This window comes from Mytilus galloprovincialis, chromosome 5 (genome assembly GCF_965363235.1).
Source record: "Mytilus galloprovincialis chromosome 5, xbMytGall1.hap1.1, whole genome shotgun sequence".
Lineage (NCBI taxonomy): Eukaryota > Metazoa > Mollusca > Bivalvia > Mytilida > Mytilidae > Mytilus > Mytilus galloprovincialis.
The window spans coordinates 24676501-24695449 of record NC_134842.1 but is presented as its reverse complement, the minus strand read 5'-3'; the positions used below and the strand labels follow the sequence as shown (position 1 = coordinate 24695449).

General features: G+C 32.8%; 1 protein-coding gene across 2 annotated transcripts; it reads left to right on the top strand.

Annotated features, from left to right (window-relative positions):
• Positions 1-3000: 3000 nt before the first annotated feature.
• LOC143075460 (uncharacterized) lies at positions 3001-5781 on the top strand. Of its 2 annotated transcripts, none has more exons than XM_076250871.1 (2): positions 3001-3444; positions 5300-5781. In XM_076250871.1, exons 1-2 carry the CDS (start codon positions 3009-3011, stop codon positions 5746-5748), a joined length of 885 nt encoding a protein of 294 aa, XP_076106986.1. In that variant the 5' UTR covers positions 3001-3008; the 3' UTR covers positions 5749-5781. The 2 variants fall into 2 exon arrangements, with proteins under 2 accessions (XP_076106986.1, XP_076106985.1); XM_076250870.1 differs by having other exon boundaries at positions 5288-5781.
• The last annotated feature ends 13168 nt before the right edge of the window (positions 5782-18949 follow it).

Sequence of the window (18949 nt, the reverse complement as noted above, 5' to 3'; positions counted from 1 at the left end):
ACACTCAGAGCAGATCCTTCATGTGTATTCGCATTAATGCTGCAACCCATTCCAACCTTCAAACAACGTATATTTCTTTGACCGCGATCCAGCTCACTTTAAGATAATTCTTAATTATTTGAGGAACAATTCTACCTTTAGGCATAGATTACCTTAGCTGTATTTGGCAAAACTTTTAGGAATTTTGGTCCTCAATGCTCGTCAACTTCGTACTTTATTTGGCCTTTTTAACTTTTTTGGATTCGAGGGTCACTGATGAGTCTTTTGTAGACGAAACGCGCGTCTTTCGTATAATACTAAAATTAGTCCTGGTATCTATGATGAGTTTATTTGCAAATTATTTTTTACGTCGAAAAAAGATATCTACCTAGAGAACACATCAATCTGTATGAGTTATTGCAGAAGGCGAAGTTTTACAAACTGTCAGGTCTTGTTACAACAGTTCAGGAGAGATTAAATGACTTACATGCATGCAGACTCAGTAGTTTCTAAACTTTGTTGTTGAATTTGATGTAGTTTGATGTTTGATGCTAATATGTTTAGTAAAATTTATCTTGGGAATGATAAAAATATCTTTGTTGTTAAATCACACCTAGTTACCTCATTTTGGAAGATAATATAGCTACTTTAATGAGTATTTCCTAAACCGTATAAATAAGCTCACCAAGCTCATATATTTGGGGACCAAATCCTTAAGGAAGGGGGCAATGTTATGCCGGCTCCCGGTAGTTATGCAGTGTTACTTTTAATATGCATGTTTGTTGTTGTTATGATCCATGATCAGAAGTTGGTTATCGTATGTGTTTGATAGATCAGGAAAGGCTTATCCTTGTAAACTATTGATTAGTATGATTTAAACCTGTGTATTATTGTTTTTTAGACAAATAACGTTTATTCTCGTACTGTTGGAAAATGAAAGTCGGCCATAGATTTTTATTTACAACTGTAAATAATAATAATAAGGTGATTCATGTTGGCATAATTTTTCATCTTATAATTCTTGATGTTTGGGTTTCTTTTGTGTATGATTGCTAATTTCACGGAACAGTTAGATACTGTAAATAACTCTCGTTCCGATTTTTAATGTTTGTCACCGATCTAGGTGATACTTACATGTTTGATGTGTATTGGTTATAATGCTCGTTATTTGTTGACTGTCGATTGCTATATACAGTACTTTGTATCTGTGTGTATCCATTACAAACGTTTTCCAAGCTTTTAGTTGCATTTTAAATACATAAATTATATTTGTTCGTGAAGAACATGGCATTGTTTACTATTTTGTCACCGTTAAGGGAATTTCCCTAAGAAGAGTGATGGCTCGTGATTGGACGTCTCTATATAAGCTCAATTCTCATTGGTCAATTTAGAATATAAATACGTGTGGTTGGCTGCTTCAAGGGAGATAGCTCAAACTTGTGGAAAGAGTCGTATCAAAAAGACAGATAAACTAAATACAATTATTTCGGATGTAATGAGTTTAAAAGTTAGTATTGTGAAATATATTATAGGATTATAATTTTATTAAAGGTGACGGTGACAAATATAAGTCCCGGTGATTAAATCTCGGTGACGGTGACTATAATATCGGTGACGGTGACGGTGACTATAGCTGTAGGTGACGGTGACTATATCTGTCGGTGACGGTGACTATACTTGTGGGTGACGGTGACTAAATATTTTTGTCACCAGATTCGGAGATTCAGATGTGTATATTATAAATTAATGAAAATATAACCGTGGATATTGAGATAGTAATATAAATAGTTAATTGAAAAACATATATATATGTTTTTAATATAACAGTTTGATGAAGATCAAGCCTTTTGATCTTGTTTAGTAAAAGTAATTAAAACTATGATTGAAACCTTTGTATAAAGGATTTGTGTTTAAGAAAAGCTATACATATATAGCTTATGAGTAGTATACGCTCACGTGAATAGTTGTAAGACCAACCATACCAGAGAGCACTGACCAGACTTGTCCCAGTATTTTATCTCATTAATAAATTGTTGGACTTTATAATTATTCTATTTTATTTTAATAATACTCATGAGAATAGGACTACAATAGCAAATTCATACACCTCTTTTGGTATATAATTCCTTCGTCCTCTTTCGGGTTTAGATCGGTGGTTTAAATTAAGACACCTTTCTTAGGTTTTTATTAGGAACAGTATTTACCAGACTGCAGTATCTTACTTATGTTAATACCTTGCCCCAGTCAGCTTTCATCCTATCGCAATTCTTCTTTTCATTATCTAAAGGACTAGAGTAATCTCGTTGTTCGTACATCAAAATGAGAAAAAAAAGTGTTACGTCAATGGTTGAATTTCCAATGTTTAGGACGTTTTAAACCTATCAAAACGTTTAGTTGTACGATTTTGAAAATAATACCCAGACTGCATTAAATGCTGAAACGGCGAATTGGTTGTACAGATGTTTATGTCAAGTTTACGACATATGGTATCGACAGGCTAACAAATGAGTGTTGCGGGCACAAACAAAATTAATTAATATCCCTACATTTTGTTCCTATGACCTGTTAGACAAGTCAAAATATATTAAACATGTATTCGTCGATGCTCTTTCTCTAAAGTTTGTATAATTTTATTAGGTGCGACTTATACTATTTTTTGATACGAAGTACTCCGGGTACAATCTCTACAAAGAGTAATACTACAACATAAATCTATAGAGTTCTCAAAGTTTTATTCATATACAAATTAATACCCGATGGACCTTCGTTAAGTACATGAATGTATATAAAATATTTGAATAAGTTTTTTAAAGACCTGAATATGCATAAAAATTTGCATCATATTCAGTTTTTTTGCGGCGTGTGTTGATTTTAACATAGCGTTATTATCAGTAGACACACTTGATAATTTACATCGAATGGTTCCAAAGAATAAACCATAACCATTCTGCAGTTAACTCTAACCTGTTGATTATTAGATAAGTATAACATCAATGTCACGAATTTTCCTTATCAGGGAAACATCGTACATGTGTGTGGATCATATGATCAACACATTCAATATGGCTACAAGGGTCCTTGTTTTACTGTTTGCAGAAGTATTTGTTATTGTAGCTGTAGCCAAATCGGAAAATATCGATTTATATTCCGAAATTTTACAGATTCACAAAACGGTGAAAACCCAAGGAATTGTAATAAAAGAACAAGGAATTGTAATGAAAGCGCAAGGAATTGAAATTTCTCATTTAAAAGCCACGGTTAATTATCAGCAAACAGAAATTGAAAGACTCAATGCTATTATAACAAATCGGCAAACAGTAAACACAGAAATGAATGTTGGAGCTATCCAAACTGATCATAACAGCATGTTATATGACAACGGAAGTAAGCCTGAACTACATGTGCAAAATTTGCCACTAGGGGACGAAGTACATCCTGATGAGATTGAGGAGGATAAACCAAGAGGTAAATCTAATATATGTAGTCACAGTTCTTGGATGGTGTAAACTTCCCACTTACACAATACACCATTACATAATCAAATTCACCGTACAACATAATGCCATACACGTTACACATTCGCACCACACACCTTACACATTACACCATCACGCAATTTAATTTTAAAGAAAGCATGCGAATACAAAATTGTTTATTTATTTTAAAGAAATAATTTTGATCACAATACTGTAAATTAATGTAATCAATTAAAAATCAGTTTTTTTATATATTTTGTATAGTTTAAAATGACGTGCACCATTCATTCACACCATTCCCGATCGCACGTTACACCATTCCCTTTACCCTCATACGCCATAGAATTATATACCTTCTACAATAGCACCATATGCCTTACACCATTACAACATACACGTTAATTTCGGGAAGTTTACACGACGGGTGTCCCATATGGAGCAGGATCTGCCAACCCTTCCGGAGCACCTGAGATCACCCCTAGTTTTTGGTGGGGTTCGTGTTGTTTATTCTTTAGTTTTCTATAATGTGTTATGTGTACGATTGTTTGTCTGTTTGTCCTTTTCATTTTTAGCCATGGCGTTGTCAGTTTATTGTGGATTTATGAGTGTGACTGTCCCTCTTGTATCTTTCGTCACTCTTTTACACCATCCATGGGCTGTCATGTAGTGAACACATAATCCTCATAGAGCAGAGATTTCTTGTTAGTAATTGAACAATATTAAATGTATATAAACATCGAAACAGCGCTGTGTCTTATATTCTTATTTTTTGTCATTTATTCATATTGTTTTTGCGCGATATCAATTCATAATTTTAAACCCAATTGAATTCCAATGAAAACGTCAACTAAAAAATCTAAGTGACAGCGCTACTAAGAATCAATACTCTGGGGAAGAATGCATTAATCGAAATTAAAATTCTGTTTGCGGGTTATTGGGTGCAACACGGGGATAATAAATTTAACATTTTAAATACTGAAGATTTATCATCTATATCTAAAATATATTTAAAAAAAAGGAAAATCACAAACATACTGAACTCCGAGGAAAATTCAAAACGGAAAGTCCCTAAATTAGCGAAAGCTAAAACAAATCATCCTGTAAACTAATGGTTGTTGACCTCACAGTTCCTTTGACTGCCATATATTTATATAGGGGTAAATCCAAGTTCAACTTGCTTGCCTGGCCACTACATTTCATCCAGCGGTGCTTTATGTATGTTAGTGGATATCATTTAGACAATTTAGAAAATAATATGCCCCGTCGAATAGCTGGACGCACTTTTTTATTCGAACCATGCTGAGTCCACATTAAATGCTATAGCTGAGAAGAAATTAAATTAACTGATTGTCAAAAAGCTTCAATGTAACTGTACTTTCGAACATTTTGGCTGTAGCTGCACACTTTCTTGCATAAATGTACTCAATAAACCTCCATTAGGTTTAACAGGAAATAAGATGAATATTCGTGAAAATGTTTTAAAATTTTCCTGAATAGCTGTATAAGATTAAGTCATTTTTATTTTATCACGTGGTCTGTATTCTTGATTAAATATAAATAATCGATAACTTCCTTTTATTTATTGCCGTAAAGAGTCGTTGCATGTAAGCAAATAGCTATCAGCCCAGTTAACTATATCCCGATTTGTTTCTATCAGTTGAATTACACCCATAAAACAGACAGATCGGAACAAAATGTATATAAAATTCTATCTTGCAATGACAAGCCCCTTTTAATGCGTCCGTTAATGTATATTCAAGTTTGTCGAGACTTTTTTTTCCGTTAATCGTGTTGCTTTTCTTTCATATATTGGTAATTATCACATATTTTAGATTTATTTTCAGTAAGTCGACTTCTAACAACCGATGTACCTGTACAACCTTCCGCCGTTGCATTTTATGCCCAGCTTACTACAAGAGAAGCAAATGTTGGAAAGCATCATCCAATAGTATTTGATCACGTGACCTTGAATGTTGGTTATGGATATAACAAACATACGGGGGCTTTCACTGCACCTGTAAGCGGAATATATGTTTTCACCTTCACTCTCTTTCTGAATCGAGGTAGCAACATGGCAGTGAATATTTTCAAGAACAGTGAAGTAATTGCTCAGGTTTATACAGAGATGAGAACTGACACGTTAAGTGGAACAACCCCAGTAGCTGTCGTTGATATGAATGTTGGAGATACTGCATTTGTTAGAACTAGTTCCATTCATCAACCACATGGGGATGTATTTAGTGATGTTAACGTCAAAACTTCATTTGCTGGATGGAAAATAGCAGACTCGTGATTTTTTTTTATAAAGTAGTCACAAATGCTTAAAGCTTTATGTTTTTTTACTTGAAGCTACAAACAAGTTAGCTTTCATATTTAACGAGTTGATGTTGTATACTCATTATCTTCATAAATGCATTAGAAATAGTTTTATTTCAATAAAAACGGATATTGACTGGAATTGAAATCTTACAAAATAAAACAGTGTAGTGTGTTAGCTGGTGAATCCTCAAAGATAAGACACTTCCTATGATAAAGAAAACGATTAAAAAAATGATGCTTCGGTCACTATACGGATTAGTAGTCATTTTGAAGAAAACATTATCAAAAATTTGATGCTTCAGATTAAAAGTCATTTTGAAACCCCAATCATTCATTTAACAAATGATCTGTTGAACTATGATATTTGAAATATACTTGTTTTCATCAAACGAACTGCATTTGACCTTTGATAAACTGATATTTGAAGCAATCTTTGTTGCATATTGAAAAAATGAAGAAAAAATTGTGTACATACAAAGTTCTATCCATACTCATTTTGATAGTATTCAACAAGTGTCTTGTATTGCGATCGAAGTAACATCCAAGATAAAGAGGGTGTCTTTGTGTGATTAAAACGACTTACGTAATATAATCTTGTATTTTAAGGTTAACAAATAAAAAGAAAATATTTTCATATACAATATTACAATACAATACAATACAATATTTATATTGTCAATCAAGGACGCCCTAAAGGCCAGTATAATTACAAACAATTTATTACAATTACATCCCAGCTCCTTGGTTCTAACAGGGATGATCTGAGCACCCCTACCAGATCACTCCAGTTTGAGTTTCTTTGTTATGCATGCTTTCCTTTGTTCTGTAACATTTTGGCGGGAATGTCAAATCCACTATAAAACTTATAATTAATTATACGGAAAAGACTATCTATCAAAATTCACGTAGAAAAAATCCAGTATATATGCATGGATTCGAACTCAAGACCTTAAGAATATCAAGCCACGACACATACCACTACACCAGGATGACTGAATACGATCTAACAGTAATTTAACATACTTAAAGGAAGCAAGATCTTTTTATAATTGGGGCGAGTTGGCAGACCTTTATTCAGTGGGGTTTAAACCTTTTTCGTTAATAAGTGAGTTGTCAGACTAATTGTTCAATTTGATTTTACACTTTCTCAAAAGTGGGAAGAGTCGGTAAACAAGAGTGGGGCGATTTTTTTTATAAAGTGGCGAATAAACTCATCATAGATACCAGGACTAAATTTTGTACATACGCCAGACGCGCGTTTCGTCTACAAAAGCCTCATCAGTTACGCTCGAATCCAAAAAAGTTAAAAAAGCCAAATAAAGTACGAAGTTGAAGAGCATTGAAGACCAAAATTTCTAAAAGTTTTGCCAAATCCAGCTAAGGTAATCTATTCCTGAGGTAGAAAAGCCTTAGTATTTCAAACATTTAAAATTTTGTAAACAGTTAATTTATAAATATAACCATATCAATGATAATTCATGTCAGCACAAAAAGGCGATATAGTGTGGGCCGATTGGCAAATGGGGCGAGTTGACATTGTTTGATATCTACTCATCGTGTTCGGGGGTCATAAAGGGGATACATCATATAGTAATATATAAAGTATACTATAATGGTTGTGTGGCGTTCTAAACTCGATTTTATGAATTGTAGACGGGTTTTCGTCTAATCTAAAACAGCTGGGATGTAAAATAAAGATAATATAGTAAAATAGTCTTTGCCTTACTTGTACTTACTTTATTTCAAATTCCAACAGCAGGATACGTTGAACACATACATCATTTTCTCTTGAAAGATAATTATTTCTTTATCGTAATGACATTTTAGATGCAAACCCTAGATATTTTCAATCGTAATGATATCCCTTGTTGAAATATGTTCATACAAACAAAGATACAGGCGAAAATGAGGAACTCCAGTTCGAAAAGATTTTTTTTTTCAAATAGATTCGAGTTTTATTTTGCAATTACAATTCCGTCTTGACCCTAAGAATATCAAATATCTATAAAACGTCAATTCACTACTGAACCACACTTCTGCATGAAAAAAGGCAACCGTAGCATACCGCTGTTCGAAAGTCATAAATCGATGAAGAGGTAACAAATCCGGGTTTCATACTAAGACTGAGGGAAATACATAAACTATCAGAGGAAAACAACGAAACAAAAGAAACCCTGTAGTGCAACAAAAAACCAAACGAAAATGCAACACACACAGAAACGAACTATAAGATGACAAATGTCATTTTCGTTACTTGGTACAGGCCATTTTTAAGAAAAACTGGTGAGTTGAATATGGTTTTGTGGTTAGCGCTTTTATGGCAATGTTAAATATAAACTAAAATGACATCATTCCATGACAGGACTACAGTACAAATAAATGGAAGAACATTCAGGACAGAAAAATATACAAATAAACAATATAATAGAACATTTCGACATGCTAAAAGTTATCTAAGGTACTAGACTTAAAATATAATACGTCAAACTCATCAGCGACGCTCATGTCAAAATAGTAAAGAACAAAAAAACAAAGACGAAGAGCATTGGTGATCCAAAATTCGAAAAACATTGTGCCAAACTTAGGCTAAGGTTATCTGCCTTGGATAAGAAAATTCTTAGTATTTAGAATAATTCATACTTTTGCAACCAGTAAATTCATAAACATGACCATGAAATCGTGTCTCAACTGATCTTTAAGAAATCATTTCTCGAATCTTCTGCATCTTCCCGCCTCTTCAAAAGATTTACGAAAGAAGGGACGATTTTGTATGACTATGGTTTGACACATTTGTAGGTTGTTTATACATTCAAACTCGTTCGATAACTCGGATCTGTAATGACGTTTCAGATAATCTATATATTACTGGAAAATTATTAATTCATGCATTTCGTTAACAAATTACTCTAAACCTTGAATAAATTCTTCCACAGACATAAAGATTTTGTTGGCGAGTTTTGATGTATCTGTAAATATTATTTTTCGAACGGAATAATTAGTTATCAAAGGCACCAGGCTAATAATTTGATACGCCAGACGCATGAGACTCATCTGTGACACAAAAATCAAAATAGTTAGAAAGATAAAAAAAAGGATAAAGATGAAGAGCATTGAGTACCAAATATTCCAAAAGGTTGTGCCAAATACTGCTTAGATAATCTAACCATAGTTCAAATAATTCATACGTTTGTAATCAGTTAATTTATAAAAAAAAACACAATATAATTGTTATTCATGTCAAAAGCGAATAATGGGATGATGATACTCTCTAGGACAAAACACATCTTTATTTTACGGTGATGTTGTTTGCCAAAGCCCAGAAATAAATATAAAATCATATTAAACTTCTCAATCCTTTACATACACTTATTCTAAAAGGTTACAAATTTAACATGAATTAGACGATTTATCTGACTGTTAAGGTCGTCTTTACAATTTCATTAAGCCGATTACTCACAGAACCGATACCTGTACAACCTTTCTCTGTCGCATTTTATGCCAAGCTTTCAATAACACAGTGTAGATACTATTCTGTACGCTATTCGGAAGTTGCGATTTTCGAAGCGAGATCTTTTAGGATCACATTTAAAATTTGATGGATATACTGAATTAAACGGTAAGTTGATCATCTGTACATTGCTTAATGATTAATTCAACTGACATCGATATTCTCAAATGGGTTAGAGTTAAATTCAGCACATTCTTTATTCGTATCTTTGCCTTAATCAAGAGATTTTCAAGTGCATCACTAAGGAAAATCAGTCGGTTACCCTATACGCAATCTTTTTACTCTCTTAGTGTTCAAATTAACGTAAAAACCAGACTTACTTAACTCAATGAAGTATATTTCAAGTTGTGGTAAAAGTTTCAACCAGATCCTTGAAGCCAAAAATAAGAAAATTACACTTGTTTGAATTTCTCACTGTACGATCAGTCTCGCTTGTATATTTTGAAACTGTATGATCAGTCTTTATTTCACTGTATTCTAGTGGTGATTTCAAAGTTATTTACGATACATTAGAAGGTGGCATTTTTCTAAATAACACAAATATTTTTCAATAAATTCACATCCTGAAAACTTATGAAACATGTTTTAGCTTGATAAGGTGTACTCGACTTGCTACATTAAGTGTAAGGATGTTTAAATGTTGCTAAAATAAGAGGAAGGTTTGTTGTATATATAAGTTTCAGAAATGTCCTCCGTTATACTTAAATTTGCAAAAACACACAGATTTAATTGTTATATAAAAATGCTTGTATTTAGACACATTCGAGGCCGTCCTGTAGCCTATAATTGATCACAGTTCCTTCACTTTGTTTTGGATGCAGAGCTATCTCTTTGACACTCAATTGTACACCACTTTGTAAAGCGGGGGTTTATAGTGATAATGAAGTCCGTCTTTCCCGGCGTTTGCCAATTGGACCGATACAATATATTTCGTCGATTTGTAAGCGCATCTCCTCATAAACCACTTAATATACATTGGGGGTTCCAGCCATTTTAAATGGAAATGGGTCCAATCTAGGAGAAAAGGGGATTCCAAATATATGTTCCCATACAAATGTATTGATAGTTAAAAAAGGGTTTCAAACCGCCGGATCCCCTCTTTTTGATCCGTCACTGATATAACTATTAATTAATCGTTCTCGGATTCCTTATCATTTACTGTATTGTGCACCGTCTATTTAGAATTTTGCTAAAAATCTTTTCTGGGTTTCTTTATAAATGATACGCACTTTAACATTATATTATATGGGGGCACCCATCAGGTATTTCCATTACCTCCTAAACCAATTATGAAAGTTTTCTGAAATTGCTCCATTTTTAATGAATTAATTCATTATGGACCTTCTATTTCGAATTTTTGGTAAACATATTTTTGATGTTTCTATATCTAAAAAACGGACTTTGCCAAAGTCTTATATTGGGCGTACCTATTTTATATCCACAACTTCCTTCAGACACTTGTCATAACGTAATGAATCTTTTCAGAATCTTTATCATTTAATTCAATTGTGCACCTCTCATTTGGATTTTTCGAAAAAATCACTGTTCTCTTTCCGTGATAAGGACTTCTCCACTACCTTATTGGGTGGTACCCATTTACTATACGTAACTTTCCTAAACTTTAAATAAGATACGGACTTTAACGTTGCATTATATGGGGGCACTCATTAGGTATTTCCAACACCTCCTAAACCAATTATTAAAAATGTAATAGCTAAACAGATAACTGCAACGATACACTATTACAAGGTCCACATGCGAATCATGTATTGCTTTTTAGGCATTTGATTTTAACTAAGACTGACGGAACAAAAATACATCTTTTTTTGCCGTCTACATAAATCATTAGAAATATATTTGTATTGTCTGGTGAAAGAAATTACACGTTATAGTTCCCTGGACAAATCATAATATCACATAGACACGTATATACCTTCAAATTGCCGTTGTTTTTTTCTTCAAAATCACGACTGGTCATACAGTCAAAAAATCTGAAATCGCTTCTAGAATACAGTCAGTTTTAGACTGATCGTACAGTAATTTATTTTTGGATCCTCAAGGAAAACATATTTTTTTATGGGAAATACGAATATTCTACCTAAATACGATAGGAATATTGAAACAGTATATAGTTAACTGTAAACTGATGCAAATATTTGCAATAAAAGATAATTTGCTTTGTACTACGAGAGCAAAATTGTCCATCGATTTCACTTTTTTCTATCAAGTTGGTGTGATGCACACGTATATTTTATATTCTAATGCATGTTTTTGTTACAGTGACTCCTATTTATGATGATATGCATACCTTTAAGATGTTCAAAGCACTTTATAGATATAGGAGTAAACAAATGTTGAGAAAAGTCACCGTAGGCAAAACCGTCCTGTTAGCCAATTGGAAATCATCGCTTCGAAAATCGCGACTTCCGGATAGCGTACAGAATAGTATCTACACTGTGAATAAGCGAACAAAATATCGGAGAGCTTCATCCAATGGTATTTGACCATGTGATCTTAAACGTTAGAAACGGTTATAACAAACATTCAGGGACATTAACAGCCCCTAAAAGTGGAATTTTCTGTTTTCCGTTTTCTTCTCTTCCCTTATCGAGGTTGAAAAATGGCAATGAGTTTCTTTAAGAAAAGCGAGGCTATTTCTCGGAGTTTTACAGGGATGAGAACTGACACGTTTAGTGGAACAACCCCAGGAACTGTCATTGATATAAACGTTGGAGATATCGCCTTTGTTAGAACTAGCTCCACTTATCAAACACTAAAGGATGTATATAGTGACAACAACGTGAAAAGTTCATTTGCCGGATGGAAATTAGCAGACTTGTAACTTTTATGTAAAAGTAGTAACAACAAAATAGGTCTTATTTCTTATTTCTATTTAACTAGAAAATATGCATGACTTAGCTTTCCTTTTTCACGGGTGTGTGTTGCATTATAGTGTTCTTCATAGTTGTATTAGAAATAAAAAAATAAATAATCGGATAAAAATTCGGACTATATGAACACTAATTAGAATTAAAAAAAAAACGTAATTTGACACAGTGTGTAATCCAGAGAATCAGGAGTTATAAGACACCTCCTATGAAAAAGGAAACACTATATTACGCCAAACGCGCGTTTCGTCTACACTGGACTCTTCCTATGAAAATGGAAACAGTAAACACAAAGGTATGTTTTGGTAATCATACGGATTCAGAGTAATTTTAAAACCACAATCATTCATTTCCAAATATCATCTGTTGAAAATTGTTATTTGAAACATACGTGGTGTCATGAAAAAAGAACTGCATTTGACGAGTGATAAGCTGATATTTAAAACCGATTTATTCTTTGTTGCATATGGTAATAAAAATAGAATAAAATAACTTGTACGTATTTGTTGAAACCATAGATATAGCAAGATGTGGTATGAGTGCCAATGCGACAACCCTCCATCCAAGTCACAATTTGTACAATTAAACCACTATAGGTCAAGGTACGGTCTTCAACACGGATCATTGGCTCACACTGAACAGCAAGCTTTAAAGACCCTACAAATTTTAGTGTAAAACCATTTAAACTGGAAAACCAACTGTCCCATCTATATAAAAAACGAGAAACACTTATGAACCACATCAATCGTATTTACAAACTCTGGCCTGTTAATGATTATATAATAAGTACGACAATGTCACGAATTATCCTTATCAGGGAAACAGTGTACATTTGTGTGGATTTTATATGCTCAATCAACACATTAAATATGGCTACACATGTCCTATATTTACTGTTTGAAAAAGCACTTGTTAATGCAGTGGGATTTCCAGTGACACTAGAACAATAGAAAAGTCACTCTTCTTATGAAAGAGATAGAAAAGGTCTAAGAACAGGAGAGACAATTTACGCATAAAACCCGATATGCATAGGGATAAATATCTCTTAAAACACAAAACCATTATATAACTTTTATACAACCACTATAAATAAAGTATATGTTAAAGCTAAATGTGTTAATATATGATTTTTTAATTGCCAAACATGCTGTTAATTGAACAACCTATTGTTCAACATAGGGATGTGTAAAAAACTGCCAGATTTGACTGCATATTTTTCTTTTTTTTTGAAAAAAATATATATCAAACCTTAATAATGTAGCTTTCTGGGTATCCAATTTTTAACGTGTTCCGAAATGTAGTTTCGTCACAAGAATTTTTCAAAGTTGTGTCATTTTGTCTATATGAATGTCGGTAAATTCGTATGATCGAGCACACCGACAAGTATATCGTTGGGACAACTCGATATAATGTAATCAATAAACGTGAAAGATTACCTAATGTGAAGTTTATCAAAATCATCATAACATAATTGATCAACACATTATGTTTGAACAACATGAGTCCTACAATATAAGATTTAAAGGTGCATATCATTTACATTCAACGTTTTTATTGGATTTTTTTTTACTACAATGTAACCTCGAGGTTCAACGTTGATAGTAAAAAAAAATCCCAGAAATTTTTTGAATGATATTGTAAATGATATGAACCTTCGAATTCTTATAACATCGGAATAGAAAATATGTGATCCGAATTAACCATGCACGTGTGCTACAGAAGATTATGAACTTTTATGATGAAGAGGGGGTAAGGGTTTTTCTTAAACAATATTATGATCCCAAATTTGATGAATTTTGTTGGCAATACTTTAATATACACACTACATATAGCAAAGTATATATTAAATCTCAATGTATTATAATTAGGAAAAATGTTTGACTCGGTAAAAAAAAATCTTCCCCCTCCCCCCGTATTGCATGTAATGGTTTAAACCTAAAGGATTCGCACTAACTGCCTAAAAGGGGTCCGCTCCAGTCTTGAATCAGTGATTTTGTTTATCATAAACAAAATATTGTCTCACACTGAAAGGGTCAGCCGGGCAACATGCACAGCCCGGATTGTCAAAACAACTAAGATTTACAAAAACGATTACAAACAAAAACCATCAGTTGGACAATCTTACTGGAATCTGATTATCTCTACTGATAAATAATGCAACACTAATGACACATTTAAGTTTTGGAATGATTTTATTCACAAAGAATGTTTCTCATTGGTATACATTTCTATGCTCTTGTCTTTTCAGAGTTTATATTGGAAATTAAAAATTGCTGCATGATAGACACTAGCTCCACATTCCTATGCATATGATTTTATATGTACGAGAATCATTCCAAAAAATATCCGTTTGATATCCTTTCAATGTATGACACTGTCTAGTGGTTTTTCTGCCACAATTACAAGGAAAACCTGGCTAAACTTGTGCTAAATCAAACACTTGAATCTTACATCGCTATTGATGTTAAGCAATTATTTAAAGGGCCATCCGGAACTGTTGGGTTTTATGACAGTCTTCCTTCCATACACACCATCGCTGCAAAATAATTTGAACATTCAATTAGATGATTATAATATTATTTGGCAATCCAAAGAGAACCCGAAAACATCAGACCACAATAAACAGAGACCCCAAAAAAAGCCAATTTTACTTTACAATGAAATTGAAAAAGTAGTTAGTTACATGTCAAATCATCTTTTGGCTGTCGACAAAAAATAAATAAAATCTAAATTTCGTAGCATTTTACCACCCCCCCCTTTTTTTAACTGAATTTGTTCAAGGTATGGTGGTTTTACCCCTTTTCAGATTTCAGTATGTCATGTTGTATATCTTTTATAAATTAGATGAATTTCTAACAAGTTTCTACGATATTCTTTATCATTTGACAAAATACTATGCATCTGAATTAAATTGTTTACTATTTGAAAAAGCGCGCCTTCTTTTACTTTAATTTACTTCCCTTTATTACACATAGCAACAAATATTAAAAACTGCCACATTTGACTGCATATCAATTTTTTTCCCAAAAAAAATATATGTCAAGCAGCATAATTAACTTTACAAATTGGGAGAAAATCAAGATGTTCCGACTATAGGTTAGTATTAAAAAAAATAATGAAAGGTTGGCATGATTCCAGGTTTGAATCCTGACAACACTTAAAATCGAAAATTCACTTATTTACCTATCATATGAAGATACGATGATGTGATAAACTTAAAAATTAATAATTTACCTGGTGCATTATCATATTCACATTACGTTGACACGTCTCAGTTCGTCTGTGTTAGCTCATTTCAAGCTCGTAAACAATGTACACCATTTTCCGCTGTTCTTTACCGATTACCTCTAGTCAGAAGAGCCCACTGTTTACAGGGGCGATAATATTTTGTCACCGGTTCACGCACTGTAATGTAGCTTTAACCAAATCGGAAAATATCGATTTATATTCTGAAATTTTGCAAATTCACAAAACGATGAACGCGCAAGGAATTGTAATGAAAGCGCAAGGAATTGAAATGAAAGCGCAAGGAATTGAAATATCTCATTTAAAAGACACGGTTAAGAATCAGCAAACAGAAATGGAAAGACTTAATGCTATCATAACACATCTGCAAACAGTAAACAAAGAAATGAATGTTAGAGCTATCCAAACTGATCATGATAGCATGTTATATAATAACGGAAGTAAACCGGAAAAACATGTGAAAAGTTTGCCAGCAGGGGACGAAGGACATCATGATGAGATTGAGAAGGAAAAACCAAGAGGTAAATCTAATATTTGTATTCGCTCCAAAAATACAAAACATGATGAGAAGAGATTTTTGTTTGTAACTTAACAATGTTCAAGTTATAAAACAAAAACACATCGCTTTGTCGTATACTGTTAATTGCTATTTCTAAAATTTTCGTCATTTAATCACAACCTTTGAAAATCCCGCTATAACAATTCATAGATTTGGAACCCGATATAATTTCGATGTAACCGCGAACTTCAAACTTAGTGACATCATTTAAATGAAACTTTCGGGGAATAATGATCATAGGAGAACATGTTCGTTACATATTCGTTTAATAAAAACAATTAACTGAAATTAAGACGTTTGGAATTTTTTACATAAAAATCATATACGGGTTTGAAATAACAAAAGCAACACGATGGCTGCAACATGTGGATCTGGATTTGCTTACACCTCTGGACCACCTGTCTTTAGTTTTCTGTGTTGTGTTTTGTGAACAATTGTTTATATGTTACTTAGTACATATGTTCCTTATGATATGATCTATATAATTTTAATGCCAAATTAGAGTTTTTATCCCAATTACACGGTCCACTGAACATAGAAATTGATAGTGCGAGTCGGGCATTCGTGCACTGGGGACACATTCTTGTTTTTTTTATATAAATTAGACGGTTGGATTTTCCGTTTGCATGGTTTTTCAAAAGCACTTTTGGGGGGTCCTTGATAGCTTGCTGTTTGGTGTGATTCAAGGCTCCGTGTTGAAGACCGTATCTTCACTTATAATGGTTTATTTTTATAAATTATGATTTGGATGGAGAGTTGTCTCATTGGCACACATCTACTTAATGTTGAAGGTGACAATTCAGTTTTCAAATATCTTCAGACGCATTCAAAATTTTCAGTAGACCATGTTTAAGTTTAAAGTTGTAAGTTCTAATATCGATTTAAAAAAAATAATGTGGTGAAATTACGATTTTTGAAATATCATAAATTCCTGGGATGTTTTTCGTGTTTGTCATAAATCAATAGTTGTGAAATTAACACTTTTTTATAAACTTTGATATGTCAGACTAATTCGTCAATCATTGACCTTGGTACAGTGTATTTTTTATCATCATATATGGAAATTATATTGCCTTGTATCGTTCCTTTTGTTGACTAGCTATATGTTAGATGTGACAGTGTGTCAGGACTGTTTTTATGTGTGAGTTTTGTTCTTTTTCTTGTGTATATTCGTAATTAATACATTACTTTAATAAATTTTCTGTAAGACGACTTTTGACAGAAAATGGTCCTGTACAATCTTCCTCTGTTGTATTTTACGCCCAGCTTACTACAAGTGAAACAAATGTGGGAAAGCATCATCTAATAGACTTTGATCATGTGACCTTAAATGTTTGTAATGGATATAACAAACATTCTGGGACATTTACAGCTTCTTAAAGTGGAATCTACGTTTTTACCTTCACTCTCTATCCGAATCGAGGCGGCAGCATGGCAGTGAATATTTTCAAGAACAGTGAAGTAATTGCTCAGGTTTATACAGAGATGAAAACTGGCATTTTCAGTGCATCAACCCCAGTTGCTGTCAATGATATGAATGTTGGAGATATCGCTTTTGTGAGAACAAGGTCCACTTATCAAACGCACGGGGATGTATTTAGTAATGTTAACGTCAAAAGTTCATTTGCTGGATGGAAAATAGCAGATTTGTAATTGTTTTTAAAGATCACAAATATTTAAAGCCTTATGTTTATTTACTTGATACAACAAATTAAACAACTTAACGTTCTTATTTTACGAGTTGATGTTGTGTAATAATTTTTTGAATAGGTGGATTGAAATCAGTGTTTAGATTTTAAAGACTGTTGAATAAATATACACAAATTAAATCTTACATGAGAAAATTTGGAAACAATATGTAAACTCCCAAATCGGTAAATATTAGCGTCGTCTCCAAAATCTGTAAACATTAGACTCATCTCCCAAAATCGATAAACATTAGACTCGTCTCCCAATTTACCTACATTGTATGTATTCTCATGATACTCCCAGCTTTGGGCGTGATGGACTCACTTAAAACATACAAATGTTACTTTCTGTCGTTGATCTGAAAATTTTGAATACTTATCGAGCTCTAAAACATAGATACTGTCGAGTTTGATTTCATAATCAAACTTATTGAAACCCGTTTGGAGTGCTTTGTCTAATTTTTGTTTTTAATTTCCCTTTCAAAGTCAGCGTTCGCTTTTTGCAATTGGTTGCAAAGGGTTTCGCCAGTGTGTTGTAGTTTTACAATATACTGTTTTGACAGGCAAATAGGTAACAGCTGCCATTTCAAAAACTGGTTCAATCCCACCACATATTTTCTTTTAGGAAGTCAAGATAGGTCTTAGTCGTTGCTGTTTTTCTTTATTTTCTGTTAGGTGCAACCAATTGTTTCTTTTGGAAAAACGTACTTCTGGAAACACATTATACAAATCTGATTATATAACAGAAAGTGCAAGAGTGAAGTTTTAGACTTTAATAGTCTGATATCCAAACCACTGTGGGTGAAATAAAATCATATAATAGGTGATTTTCGTCAGAAATAGTTTTTTTTCTCTGAAATACTTGTGTTACAAAACATTTCTTTTCTACATAAATGTATATGAAATGATAAATTAATTCATATTTTAAAATACCTGAATATGCATAAATATTTGCATCATATTCAATTTTTTTTCAGCGTGTTTCCTTTTTTTTGATAGCACTGCTAGAAGTAGACACTCTTGTTAATTCATATCAAATGTTTCCAAAGAAAAAAACTATAAAGATTCTACAATAAAATCTAGCCTGTTGATGATTAGATAACACGTTCGACAATGTCACGAATTTTCCTTATCAGGAAACAGTGTGTGTGAAATTTTCCATCACAACATACAATATGGCTACAAACGTTTTAGTTTTACTGTTTGCAGAAGCATTTGTAATTTTAGCTATAGCCAAATCGGAAAATATCGATCTATATTCTGAAATTTTACAAATTCACAAAACG

Bases quoted from the DNA above. Each gene is read 5' to 3' on its own strand.
- LOC143075460 (XM_076250870.1), top strand. From the start codon at position 3,009: ATGTGTGTGGATCATATGATCAACACATTCAATATGGCTACAAGGGTC. The intron at 3,445-5,287 runs GTAAATCTAATA...CACATATTTTAG, and splicing joins TGAGGAGGATAAACCAAGAG to ATTTATTTTCAGTAAGTCGA.